The sequence below is a fragment of the Loxodonta africana genome, chromosome 10, assembly GCF_030014295.1.
Source record: "Loxodonta africana isolate mLoxAfr1 chromosome 10, mLoxAfr1.hap2, whole genome shotgun sequence".
Lineage (NCBI taxonomy): Eukaryota > Metazoa > Chordata > Mammalia > Proboscidea > Elephantidae > Loxodonta > Loxodonta africana.
In genome coordinates this window covers 105,639,312-105,652,546 of record NC_087351.1, presented here as the reverse complement: position 1 = coordinate 105,652,546, position 13,235 = coordinate 105,639,312, and the positions used below count along the sequence as shown (strand labels likewise).

At 48.1% G+C, this 13,235-nt stretch overlaps 1 protein-coding gene across 2 annotated transcripts in view; it reads right to left on the bottom strand.

The window, feature by feature from the left end:
- Nucleotides 1–374: 374 nt before the first annotated feature.
- Nucleotides 375–13,235, bottom strand: part of SLC24A4 (solute carrier family 24 member 4) — a 209,507-nt gene continuing 196,646 nt past the window's right edge. For both annotated transcript variants that reach the window (XM_003408831.3, XM_003408832.3), the window contains exons 13-17: nucleotides 12,837–13,003; nucleotides 8,751–8,865; nucleotides 4,005–4,117; nucleotides 2,671–2,736; nucleotides 375–552 (exon numbers count right to left, since the gene is read on the bottom strand). In XM_003408831.3, the coding sequence (XP_003408879.2) occupies nucleotides 400–552; nucleotides 2,671–2,736; nucleotides 4,005–4,117; nucleotides 8,751–8,865; nucleotides 12,837–13,003 (614 nt within the window). In that variant the 3' untranslated portion in view covers nucleotides 375–399. The remainder of the gene's footprint in view (nucleotides 553–2,670; nucleotides 2,737–4,004; nucleotides 4,118–8,750; nucleotides 8,866–12,836; nucleotides 13,004–13,235) is intronic.

Genomic DNA, 13,235 nt, shown 5'->3' with positions numbered 1-13,235 from the left:
AGCAATATTCCTATTTTGCTCTTGCCCCTGAAGACCTCACGCTCACCTACTGCCTCATTTCCGCAACAGAAAGACAAACTGCACACAGAAGTCCTTCTGACTCTAGTGTGTGACAGAAGAGAGGCTCATGCCCCTGTGGCCGGCAGCTCAGGGGTCTGCGAAGCTGGGCAAACCACCGCCCGAATCCTGCCCTTGGGGCTGGAACTCCAGGGGGAAGGAGGACATCCAGCAGTCTGCCTGCGACCAGACAAAGGCCACGATGGCTCTTCCTTCCAGTGGATGAAAGAACAGGCTGCGGCTGCGGATGCAGGAGAGATTTGTGGTGGGGGAGGGAGAGAGAGAAGAGGACGCCAGCGTCACAGGGTCTCAAGAACACTCCCCGTGGGCAGCGGCTCAGCTTTAGTCATCTTCTCGGCACATGGGCAAGTTGACGAAGGTGAAGACGTTGAACTCTATCATTATGGAGAAGCACAGGAAGACAGCGTAGAGAACCAGCACGTAGACGCCCAGCTTCCGGTCCAGTCTCCATTTGTTAAGGTGGATGCCGAGGACCTGGGAAGAGAGGGCAAGAGTTGGGCTTGGGGGCTGTTACGGAGAGAACTGTGTCCCCTCCAAATGTGTTTTGGAGTACTGATCCTTACGGCTGTGAATGTAGTCTTGTTTGGAAATAAAGTTTTCTCTGTAATTACTTCTGATTTCTATTTACTTCTGAGGTATAAGGAGCAGCCTAGACACAGAGACAAGCAAGCACAAACCGAGGAAGACAGACACCACGTGAAGATCGCCAAGGGACTTCGGAACAACGGGGCTACGAAAACTAAGATGAGAATCACCAGACCCGACAGAGAGAGAAAGCCTTCCCCTAGAGCCGGCGCCCTGAATTCGGACTTCTAGCCTCTTGAACCGTGAGAAAAGAAAACACCGTTCTTTAAAACCACCCACTTGTGGTATCTGTGCTACAGCAGGCTTAGAAAACTAAGATGGGGCAAGGAAATACAAATGGCATTTTTTTGCTCGAAAACTACATGTGGATGATAAACCTCAGAACTTTCTGCAAAGTGTGGCCAAGAGCAGAAAGGGCTGGCACCAGGCTCCTCCTCAGTGTGACCAGAAGCAGCCGTGGGGGCTGTGGACCTCATAGCTGATAAATGGGGAGCCTCGGGCCCACCCCACTGACCCTCTTGGCACGGACCCTCTCCAGGCAGGCCTGCCACTTCCGGGGCCCAGTCTTAGGCACGTGGTCTTCCCTGCTCAGGCCTTCTCTAGGGAGAGACAGTATCTTTCTCTGGATGCTTCCTGTGCTCTAGGACTTATCCTTCTGGTTTTTCCTCAGCGAAGTCTCCAAGGCCCTGCTGGCCCATGGCGTGGCAAACTTTGGCTTGGGCCATTTTTTCTGCTTGTGTGTGTGGTTATGAGAGGTGTGGAATGAAACACATCCTCATTCTACATTCTTCCTACCCCCTCCCACATTGCCCTTCACTACCTTCCTTTCTAATCCCTGAACCAAGGCTTCTTAATGGTTGGCTCATAGCTACCTAATCAGGGCAAAGGGAATAGAAACTTCTTGGGTTCTATATAGACAGAAAGACAGACAGACCTGGGTTCAAATCCTAGCTCTGCCACTTCCAAACCATGTGATCTCAGGCAATTGACTTAACCTCTGAGCCTTGATTTCTTCTGCAAAATGGGAATGTTAACGTCACCTTCCTCATCAGGTTGTTGTGAGGATTGAATAAAATAATAGGGAGGTTCGTGGGTGGTGCAAACAGTTAATGCGCTCAGCTGCTAAATGAAAGGTTGGCAGTTTGAGTCCACCCTGAGGTGCCTCAGAAGAAAGGCCTGGAGATCTACTTCTGAGAAATTGGCCATTGAAAACCCTATGAAGCACAGTTCTACTCCGTTGACTGAACAGTGACCGGTGCTGGCAAAGTGCTTAGCACAGGGCTGGGCACATGGAGTAAGGAGGATCTGATTTCTGTTGTGTGCCGGTTTTGAGGCCTGACTGTCCCAGGATTGGGCAGGACTTCACTCCTACAGGCACTAATGGGAGGAGACCGAGCAGGGCAGAAAAGAGGAAAGGAAATGGAACTCAGCTCCTCTGGAGAATTCTGAGTTGCTCAGGGGAAAGTGTAGTGGGTGTCAATGCTCTTGGCAAAAATGTGGTTTTGGTGCATCTCTGAACTTGCCCCGTTTTCAAACCCTGGTGGTGTAGTGGTTAAGAGCTACGGATGCTGACCAAAAGAAGGGCAGTTCAAATCCACCAGGCACTTCTTGGAGACTCTATGGGCTGTTCTACTCTATTCCTTAGGACAGATATGAGTCAGAATTGACTCCGTGGCAACAGTTTTTTTTTTTTTTTAATGGGTATCCCTCACTGTGGAGTCCTGGTGGTACAGTGGTTAAGTAGTCAACTGCTAACCAAAAGGTCTGAGGTTCAAACCCACCAGTGGCTCCTCAGGAGAAAGATGTGGCAGTCTGTTTCTATAAAGATTACAGCCTTGGAAATCCTATGGGACAGTTCCACTCTGTCCTATAGGGTCACTATGAATTGGAATTGACTCGACAGCAACAGGGAAGTGAGAGGTAGGTCAGAGTAATGGAAGTGATTAGGCAGAACCAGATGCAATGGAGTATGCGCGAGGCTTCTATTTTGGGATTGTAAAAACTCACGGTAAGAGCGACAGAGCCCAGCAACAGCACCACGGAGTAGACCAGACCTCGGCTGTTGATCTTCACCTGGAAAAACAAACATACATGCCCTGACTTCTTGATTGCAAAGCACCCCATCCATTCCGAAAGCTCGGTGTGCCCTGTCGTATTCATCCCCTCATACAGAAAGCACAGGTGTTCACTGGTGAGCACGTGGCCTTCAAGGGTCAGGTAAATGTGGGTTCAAGTCTTGACTCTGCTGACCTCAGCCTTCTCATCTGAGGAAATGCACTAGGTCAAGGATATGCAAGTGTGTAATAAAGAATTTGGCTGGTCTTTGTCCACAGTTTCTTGGAGGTAACTTCTGACCCCCTGGAATTTCCCCTGTGATTGGGCTGTCTTGTTATTCATGGTGGGCCCCTAGGACCTCACTTGATAGTTTATGCTAAGGAGATGACTTGGGATGGGGAGGCTGGCCATGCCAGAAAGACAGACCACATGATTAGAGGGTTGGGGCTTTGAACCATGAGGTATCAGTCCCACCTCTCGGGATAAAAGCAGGGCTGAAGATTGAGTTCAGCCATGTGGGCAATGATTCAATCAATCATGCCTATAGAATGAAATCTCAATAAAAACTCTGAGAAGCTCGGGTGAGCTTCCTGGGTTGGCAATACTCCACAGACACATTGCCCACATATCAGTTCTGGGATGCTAACGTGACCCTGAGGACAAAGAGCTCCTTATTGGAACCCTCCTAATTCCTGATTCTGCTCTATGTGCCTCTTCCTTCGGCTGGTTCTGATATCTAGCCTTTTGCTGTAATAAAACTATAATTGTAAAGATGGTGCTTTCCAGAGTTCTATGAGTTGTTCTAGCAAATTATCAAACCTGAGGGAATCCATAGGGACTCCCAAATTTATAGCCACTTGGTTAGACGTGAGGGTGGCCCAGGGGACCCCAGAACTTGTGGCTGATGTTTGAGCTTGTGGGCAGACTTGGCAGTGTGGAGGACTGGTGCCCATAAACCCAAATCTGGCCAACTCCAGGTAGCACCACAGAGGGCTGAGATAGGGGGTGGAGAACTGACAAGTGCTCAGCAAGCGTGGCCCCCTCCTGTAGACACCCTTCTGGTAGGGCTGGATTAACCAGTAAGCAAGGTACACACGGGCCCCCTCCTGAAGACAGCCCCCCTGGGCTGCTCTGGGAGCATTTGGTAAAGTGGGTGTCCGGGTGCCGAGGAAAAGGGGACAGCATGTTCTCCAGATCCCTGAGCGGAACCTGAGCCAACCCTGCTATCATTCACCATAAAGTATATACATTAGGCATCTATTGCTTAAGAAGTGAGAGTAACTTACCGTGGATCCATAATTAATAACCATGGTCTGCAGGCCCCACGGTATCCCGAGTCCTACGAGGATGTCAAACACGTTGCTTCCTATGGTGTTAGAGACCGCCATGTCCCCAAGGCCTGGAGGGGATAACCGACACATTTCATTCATCAAGAGCAGGACACTGGAAACCGTAAAACTTGCCCATAACTGACCTATTAGTGCTATTCCTTAGAAAGGAATTCTTTCTTCATGGACGCCAAATTTCTCGAACTTTTTGTGAGGTCTAAGATGCACTTGAGGAGTCCTGGGTGGTACAAACAGCTAAGTATTGGGCTACTAACTGAAAGGCTGGGGCTTTAAACCCACTCAGAGGTGTTTTGAAAGAAAGGCCTGGAGATCTGCTTCTGAAACGCCACGGCCATGAAAACCTAGGGAGAATAGTTTTACTCTGAAACCATGGCGTCACCATGAGTTGGAATTGATTTGATAGCAACTGCTTTTTTTGGGGGGGGGGAGGTGGTTTAAGATCCACTTCCCTCATGAAGTCTAAAAAGGACCTTCAGTTGATCTTCTCTGATGACCTACTGCGTGTGTCACATTTCATTCTCCCGGTAACTCTGGGGGAAAAAGGATATCATCTGAAAGTGGCAGATGAAGAAACAGGCTTGGAACGTGCCCAAGATCACACAGTTTGAGTGGATCAGTCTCAGGATGCCTGGTCCAGTGTCCTTTACACCAAACCATGATGCATGCTTGTGGCCCAGGTGATGGCACTCACAACCTGGCTCCAATTACAGGGCATTTTATGTCCTGCTGATTCCAGAAAGGTGAACTCTCTTTCCCAACCAGATGAAAAGTATTTTAGAGGCTAGGGCAGGGGCTTCACGTAAGCAAGGTATACACAAGCTTACTTTGCTTATTACTAATCTGCAGCCACAATTTCACCTGTTTTGTGTGTACTTGCTTATTGGGTAATCCGTCCCTGGGGTAGGGGCATGTGATCTTCCCTCCCAACTGTCCAGCATCATGCTAGCCACGCTATCTGGGGAAATTAATAACTCAAGGATATCCTAAGTCAGAAAATTTATGCTGGCTACAACCTATTCTTACCTTGCCGCTTAGCCCTAATTCAACATGATTGCTGTCACCTGACACCTATACAAGTGTTTGTGGAATGAACAAGCCTAAAAACAAAATGCTGGTAACCATAGCATTGCCTTGATGGCTGAGCAGCTCAGCAGCAACTCAGACCAGCATCTGACAAGTGGCCGCCTCTGTGTCTGACCATCTCCCTGCCTGTGAGGGCCAGCCAGCCGGACCTGGCCCATCCTTCCTCCCGCCCTCGCTGCTGCCCTCTGCTGACCTCCAGGGCGCACTGCCTCCCTCAAGGAGCTTGTGCTTGGCTTTATATTCTTCCTTCCTGCCAGTCCTGGGACTGTTCTGAGTGACTTCCAAATCTTGGTGTCTCAGCCCTGCTGTGCTGGGTATCTCTGGGACACTGACCTGCCCATCTCCCAGTCCCTGTAAAACATAGCTACTTGTACCTAGACAGGTTTCCGTGGAACTCCCAGACTAAGACAGACTAGGAAGAAAGGCCTGATGCTCTCCTTCCGAAAAATCAGCCAGTGGAAACCCATGGAGTACAACAGTTGGATCCCACTGTGCGTGGGGTCGCCATGAGTCAGGGGCCAACTCAAAGGCAGCCCATAACAACTTGCACCTGGTGAGTAGGCAGGGGTTTGTATAAAGACACCTGAGAATGGGGGCAGGTGTGAGCCTCAGGTTGGGTGGGCTTCCAGCTCTGCCCAGGTGGTACTGCTGGCATCTGTGTAACCCTCTGAGAACCTTAGGACAGGCGGCTCTTCTCAGACTTTAAGGAGCACAGGAGTCACCTGGGGGGGGGGTCTTGTTAGAATGCAGATCACCTGGCGAGGGGGTCTTGTTAGAATTCAAATCACCTAGGGTGGGGAGCCTTCTTAGAGTCCAGATCACCTGGGGGTCTTGTTAGAAGGCAGGTTCTCATTCAGTGAGTCTTGGGTGGGCCTGAGCTTCTGCATTTCTTATGAGCTTCCAGGTGAAGCTGGAGCTGCTGACCTGGACCATCTTCAAGAAAGCAGGTTTTAGGGGGTCCAGGTCACAGTACCTCCACGTCAGAGTACGCTGCCCCATCTCCTGCTCTGGGTGGCAAACTCTGAACAGAGGTTTCTGTAGCCTCACCATTGCAGAAACTGTTGGTCCTTGAACCATGTCTGTTGGATTCTCAGTCCATCACGTCAATGCGCCCTTATGAGAACTATATACTCCTACCCTTGGCTTCAGCCTTCATCAGTTTCCTTACTTGTACACACCACTGAAGCCCTCTGAGATCACGTCCTCCCTCAGAACCCCACTTCTCCCTTAGTCTTACAGAGCCCTTTCCTTGGCCTCACCAAATCTGCTGCCTCAGAGCATTTGTTGTTGTTATTGTTGGGTGCTGTCCAGTCAGTTTCAGCTCATAGTGACCTCATGTACAACAGAATGAAACACCGCCCAGTCCTGTGCCATCCTCACAATCATTGTTATGTTTGAGCCCACTGTTGCAGATACTGTGTCAATCCATCTTGTTGAGGGTCTTCTTCTTTTTCGCTGACCCTACACTTTACCAAGCATGACGTCCTTTTCGAGAGACAGGTCCCTCCTGATAACATGTCCAAAGTACGTGTCCAAGGCCTTAACATCCTTAATTCTCCCAGTTAATCAGAATTTCAGGCACCATGATCTTCCCCCATTAGCCTGGACTCCAGGGTCAGTTGTCTAAACTACACATTCTTTCGCCCCTTTGACCTTCCATGGTATCCTCAGCCAACCCACCTCTGGGTGAACTTGTCCTCTCTCAGCTGTGTGTCACTGGAGCAGGGATGACTGAATCTCACCCAAGCTCATGCCACTGCACATCAGCCAGGCCTTGATGCTCATCAGCGTTCCTTGTGCCTACCTCAAAGGTCCATTCCTCTCAGTTGATGTCCCCAACCATCCCATTCTCCACAAGGCCTCAGCCTGCCACCAAAGATACGTCCCTCTTCCCTTTCCCTCAGCTCATGTTTTCTCAGGACCCACCACCTAATCAACCCTTTTTCTTATCTTGGAAAAAGAAAATGTCCTGTCTCTCTTTCCAAAGCCAGCCTTTCTCTGTGGTGCTACTCTCTCCTCCTGTCTCCTCTGAAATTTTATTCTGTTATTCATTCCCCTCTCCCCCGAGCCCCACACTTTCAAATTTTCATCTACTGGGAAAGATCTGTTCATGCTGGGATGCCATCTCACTGACAGAAAAGGGGTAGGAAATAAAAGCCAGGCTCTTTACAGCTCTTCTGTTCTGCCATCAGAGAGCATCCAGTCACTCTTCAAACCCAGGTCACTTAGTAAGCCCAAAAGAAAACCACCAGCCTACATGTTTGTGGTGCAACGAATCACTTTCATATGGCCTCTCTTGTGACTCCTACAAAATGACTGGGTGGGACTATACAAATAAGGTGCTTGTGGCCCACCAAGGGGATTGGACAACTTGCTAATGATGCAAATAAGGTACATGGAACGCTTGTGGGGGTGGGACCATGCAAATAAGGTATATGGAACCCTAATGAGTGGATTAGTCAGTTTTGCCATCCTGCTAGGCTTAAAACGAGCTATCCCAGAGCAGAAAGGGGACCTCACTACCACCAAGAAAGAAGAGCCAGGAGTGGAGCACGTCTTTTGAACCCAGGATCCCTGTACTGAGAACCTTCTAGATACAGGAAACAGGCAGACTGTAACACTGGAGACCGCAGGAGACGGCAAGAAGTGGTGGCAGAGAAGCCAAGCAGCAGAACTAGGAGGGTGCAGCAGACTTCCCAGCCAGTCGAGCAAGGTGGCCACAGTGCTGTGCCAACCCATGGAGCGAGAGAGACCTGAGCGCCTTCGGGCCGAGGCTCACTGGCAGAGTGGGCTGCCTCCGGGCACTTACCGGTGGAGCGAAAGAGCTTTGTAACACTTGCCTGAGCTGGGCAGAGGCCAACAGGCCAAGAGGCTGTGAGGCTGAAGGCCAGAGAGAGACCTGCCCACAGGCATGTCTGAGAAGATGGTGTCCTGGTCAAAGAACTGTATCCTGAGTGATTCCTGAACCTGAATTTTAATCTGTTAGTTCCCTAATAAACCCCATAATCATGAGTATTGTCTGTGAGTTCTGTGTGGCCATTGCAATGAATTATTGAACCCAGCAGAGAAGTAGAGAGTGCCATGGGAGAGACAGCTGGTGTCAGAATTGATGAAAAGGTTGGTGACAGGAGGTGTCTGACCTCCACCTCATAGGAATCAGCCTGGTGCTGGTGCTGATGATTCTCCCCCCTCATGAAGTTATAGGAGGTCAGGCGTCCCCACGCCATTTTTACAATGTTCTAGAACCTGGAAGAGGAGTGGGGAAACAGTTGGCTGTGTAGGATGCCCCCCACTTTGTCTCCCTGGGACCAGAAGGTTTCTTGACATTAGATCATCTGCTACATAAAGTCTGCTCTTAGGATCTGCTCAATTTCACACTGACTGGTGATTTCAGAACCTGTTCATTTACATAATGCTCCATTTGAGTAAACACTTCTAGAGGTCTGGAGGAGTTCACGTTGGTGGGATTTTCTCCATCGGTGGAATCTAATAAACAGTGCTTTCCAGACACCTCAGTTTCTTCCATATCAGGACTTAACAACTACCATTCATAAAGTTATGAACTGTATATGTCAGGCAGGGCCGAGGCAGGATTCCTACCTTGTCTTGCCACGATTAAGCTGGCCATGCAGTCTGGAACACTCGTCCCTGCCGCCAGGAAAGTAATGCCCATGATGACATCAGGAATCCCAAGTGTGTACCCAATAATAGTCACCTGTAGAAGAGGGTAGGGGAGACATGAACTTACACTGGAGCACCCCCAGACACTGGGCTTGCCTAGTGTTGTTAACTTGAACCTGGTACCGCTGTTACCAACAGAAGCTTCTGGAATATGGTTTTATTTTAAAAACATCTTTTGAGTACATTTTTTCCCCTGATTACAGGAGTAACATGGAGCCCTGGTGGCACAGTGGTTAAGAGCTCGGGCTGCTAGCCAAAAGGTCGGCAGTTAAATCCACCAGCTGCTCCTTGGAAACCTTACAGGGCAATTCCACTTTGTTTTATAGGGTCGCTACGAGTCGGAATCGACTTGATGGAAACGGTTTGTTTTGTTTTTTATGAGTGATATATGTTTACTGTTTTAAAAAAATAAGAAAATGAAAATAAAAACCACTTATTATTTCTCTAGCCGCACAGATAACCACTGCTAACATTTACACCAGCTAGTGGTTTTCAAATTGAGCATTTAGAAACCCCCCATGCCCCGGGCTTGTTAATATGCAGACTGCCAGGCCCCACCCCTAGAGCTTCTGATTCAGGAGGCCCGAGAATTTGCATTCTTAACAAGTTCTCAGGTGGCTGGGACCCTCAGGCTGCTGGTTTGGGATCCCGTTTGGGAACTCCTGCTTTAGAATACATCCTGGACCCTTTTAGTGTGTGTCTTAGAAAAATGGAATCAGATTACACTGTTCATGTATTTTGTAACTGCTTGTTCATTTAATAATACATTCTGGAGGCCTTTTCATCTCAAACATTCACCTGTAACATTATTTTAAACTGCTGCAAGGATCTCATTGTAGAGCTATAGTTTTGCAGCTAATTCTTTACTACTGGATATTTCGGTGGTTTCTTTTTGCTATTACAACATAACAAGTAGCATTTATTAAGCACCTACAGTGCATGGAGCCCTGGTGGCATAGTGGGTAAGAGCTATGGCTGTTAACCAAAAGGTCGCCAGTTCAAATCCACCAGCTGCTCCTTGGAAACACTAGAGGGCAGTTTGACCCTGTCTTATAGGGTTGCTATGAGTTGGAATTCACAGCAACGGGTTTGGATTTTTTCTTTTTTTAGACAATGTACCACGTACTTGCCCAGAGGCTTTTCTTTCATAATCTCATGTACTCTATTATTCATCACCCACTGATGAGGAGGCACCATTATTATAACCATTTTACACATAGGGAAACTGAGGGTCACAGAGGTTAAGTGCAGTGACAGTACCCAAGGGCACACAGCTGCTATGTGTGAAGCAGGGCTTCCAAGCCAAGTCTTTTTCACCCTAGAGCCTGTGTTCCTACCTCTCTGCCATGCTGTCTTATGTGCACACATGTGGGTTCTCATCTGACTACTTCCTTAGGATAAACTCCAAGAATTAGAATTGCTGGATCAAAGGGTAGGCAGGCTTTTAAGGATCTTGATACACATTCACTTATGTGTATGGATGGAACCCTGAGCAGCAGCCAGATGGAAGGTCCTGGAGGCTTTGGTCCACTTCCTTCAAAACACCCATCAGCTCTGGTTTACCTCACCATCTAGAAAAAGCAGGAACAATGCACCCCTGAGGGTTCACATCTTAGCTAATGGTTCCAATCCCAGCTAATGGCTGTGTGACTTTGGACAAGCTGTTTCACCTCTCTGAGCCTCAGCACCCTCATTTGTGGAATGAGCTTGTTAATGAGGATTAAATGAGGAAACCTAAGTTGACAGGGGCTGGCCTATGGAAGATGCTCATAACTGTATGTTTCCCTTCTCTGTCAATCACTTACAGTCTATGGGGACAGAGACATGAGGGTCATAAGATTCACAGGGCTCAGGGAGCCCCAGACTAAGTGGGCCCTCTGACTGCTAACTCAGCCCTGGAGTCTTGCCAGAGCCTGTGTATTGCAAAGCTACCCCTTTAAGAGAAAGCTTTGCAGAGGGCTTTGAAGATGCCTAAGAGAGTGCCCCATCAGTAGCACAAGGTTCGTCCCCTTGTGTTCCTAAGTAGGGGATATCACCGTCTCAGAGCATAGCACAGTGGGCTATGTAAAGACAAAGACACTAGGAGGGAAAAGAGGACAACTGGCCCATTGATGCTTCATCCACGTTGGCCATGAAAGAGACCTCCACAAACAAACCAGGCTAAGCTGACAAGTTTTTTAACAGGTGATGTCCTGGTGGCACAATGGTTGAGCACTTGGCTGCTCACGGGAAAGTTGGTGGTTCAAACCCACCAGCCACTCTCAAGATAAAGGCCTAGCGATCTGCTCCCGTAAAGATGACAGCCTAGGAAACCCTATGGGGCAACTCTACTCTGTCACATGGGATTGCTATCAGTAGGAATCAACTTCATAGCACCCGGTAACAGTCAGATATCATAAAGGGAGGAGCCTGGGTTATTCTGGAATTATCGTGGTTATCTCCACTTATTTTTCGTTTTCAAAAACGCTGAACTGTGTGGCTAAGAAGAGAAGAATGAAAGAATGGAAGGAAAGAAGGTTTTGTGTGCAAGCAAGCGCACGCACACACTATCCAGAGCGCTCGAGACCACAGGTGCCCTGAGAGCCCGGCTTTGTCCTGGCCTCCAGCCCTGGGCCCTGCTTAGGGAAAGGGAAGCAGAGCTGAGTCCAGAACTCTGGGGCCGCTCTTGGCTTCTACCTTGGGGAAGTTGTGGCTTCTCTTGGGTCCTCAGTCTCTTAAACTGAGCAAGGGGGCTGGACAATAGAATCCATTTTTAAGGTCACTGTCTTTTGACAATTTAAGAATCCTTCTTCCCAAAACCTGAGGGTAAGAAATGTAAAGGGTGATGGGCTTCGTTGCTCTCTGGCGCCTCCAACAGGGCATAAAGAAAATAAACATGTAAGGCTGTAATACCTTGCCTAGGCAGAAATCAAGACTAACAGGCGGCATTATCTTCTTAATGAATTTCTGCTGTCGAGGCCATTCTATGCTCCCAAACTGAGGCCATTTGAAGTTCAAAATTATAGGTTTAAGAATGCCCCCATAACAGAGTTCCTGGGACTCCGGACCACACCATTTGCTACAACTCTGCTTTAAGAAGTGGAGGTGGGGTTTGTCAGCCAAGGTTGCGGGGGTGGGGGTGTTATTAAATGTCTCTCCTCATTGCTAGTTAGTAGAACTGATTTAATAAGGTTTTTATTTTCAGTAATTAGAGAAAAAAAGTTTCACACATTCATTAATTTCATCTTCCTAATTCTCACACCTACGCAAATGTTATTAAGTACTTTTTTTTTTTTTTTTACTTTTCATGTTGTTTTGGGAATGCACTTTGTAACAGAAATCACTGGATCCTTTTTTAAAACTGTAAAGACAGGCTAGGTTTTAACTCTAATCAGAAAGTTTTAAATTTGCAAATTCAATTCATTTAAGGCACTTTTTTTATCATCTTTGATTGTCATCCTTTTCTGGGAGGCTTGGGTAGTAGTTACTTCCAACTCCTCCCCCAACACACACACGTGCACACGCACACGCACGCGCACACACATGCACACACACACCTGTGGAGACTCTAACTCTCACCCAAACAAGCAGGGAGGCAGCGCTGGCAGCATCTCCTGGTGAACAGGGCTGGTATTTAAGTTATGAACAGTTGGCTGTGCTGCAAGCTCAGACCATGAAGCCTGACCAGAGAGGAAGTGAGATCCCATTGAAATCGAGTGTGATGTACTCCTAAATTAATCCAGCCCACGAAGGGCGCTGTGAGAAATCTCTAGCTACTTGGCAGTCAAACTCAGTATTATTAAGTGAGCCTCTTGGGCTGCTACTAGGTAAACAAAAAACAAACAAAAAGAAACAAAAATTTTTGCCGTCAAATTGATTCTGACTCACAGCGTGGCAGCAGAATACACATTTAAACAAGGTTCCTAGGTGATTCTTACATATAATAAATTTTGAGAACCACTGCTCTGCTTGGTAGATGCTGGGCAGGGCTATCCAAACAGTTCACCTCCTGCTCCCACCACTCACCAGCCACACCATCAGGTAGGAGAACACGGCGATCCACAGAGTCGCAGTGATGAAGGTGACCATGAAAAACTTCTCCAAGGAGGGCTTGCTGCAGTTGGGGACGGTGATACACAGGAGGAAGATGAGCGGCCAGGAGAACAGCCACTTGGCTTTGTCCCCTTTTGTTTCTGCAAGGGGATGAGGCAGAGCAAGGAGGGAGAGGGGGAGAAACACACGCTAGGTTAACACACCTACCAGTCTACCTGTGGGCTAATTTTTTCAAGCCAAATAAGAGATTGCCACCAATGTGACTTCAAGCAACTGACCCCACAGAATTATATGCTTCCATAGTATCACCCCGGAAGGGATCTTAGTGAAATGACTGTGTTTGTTGACTGAATAATTTCAATAATTCCAACA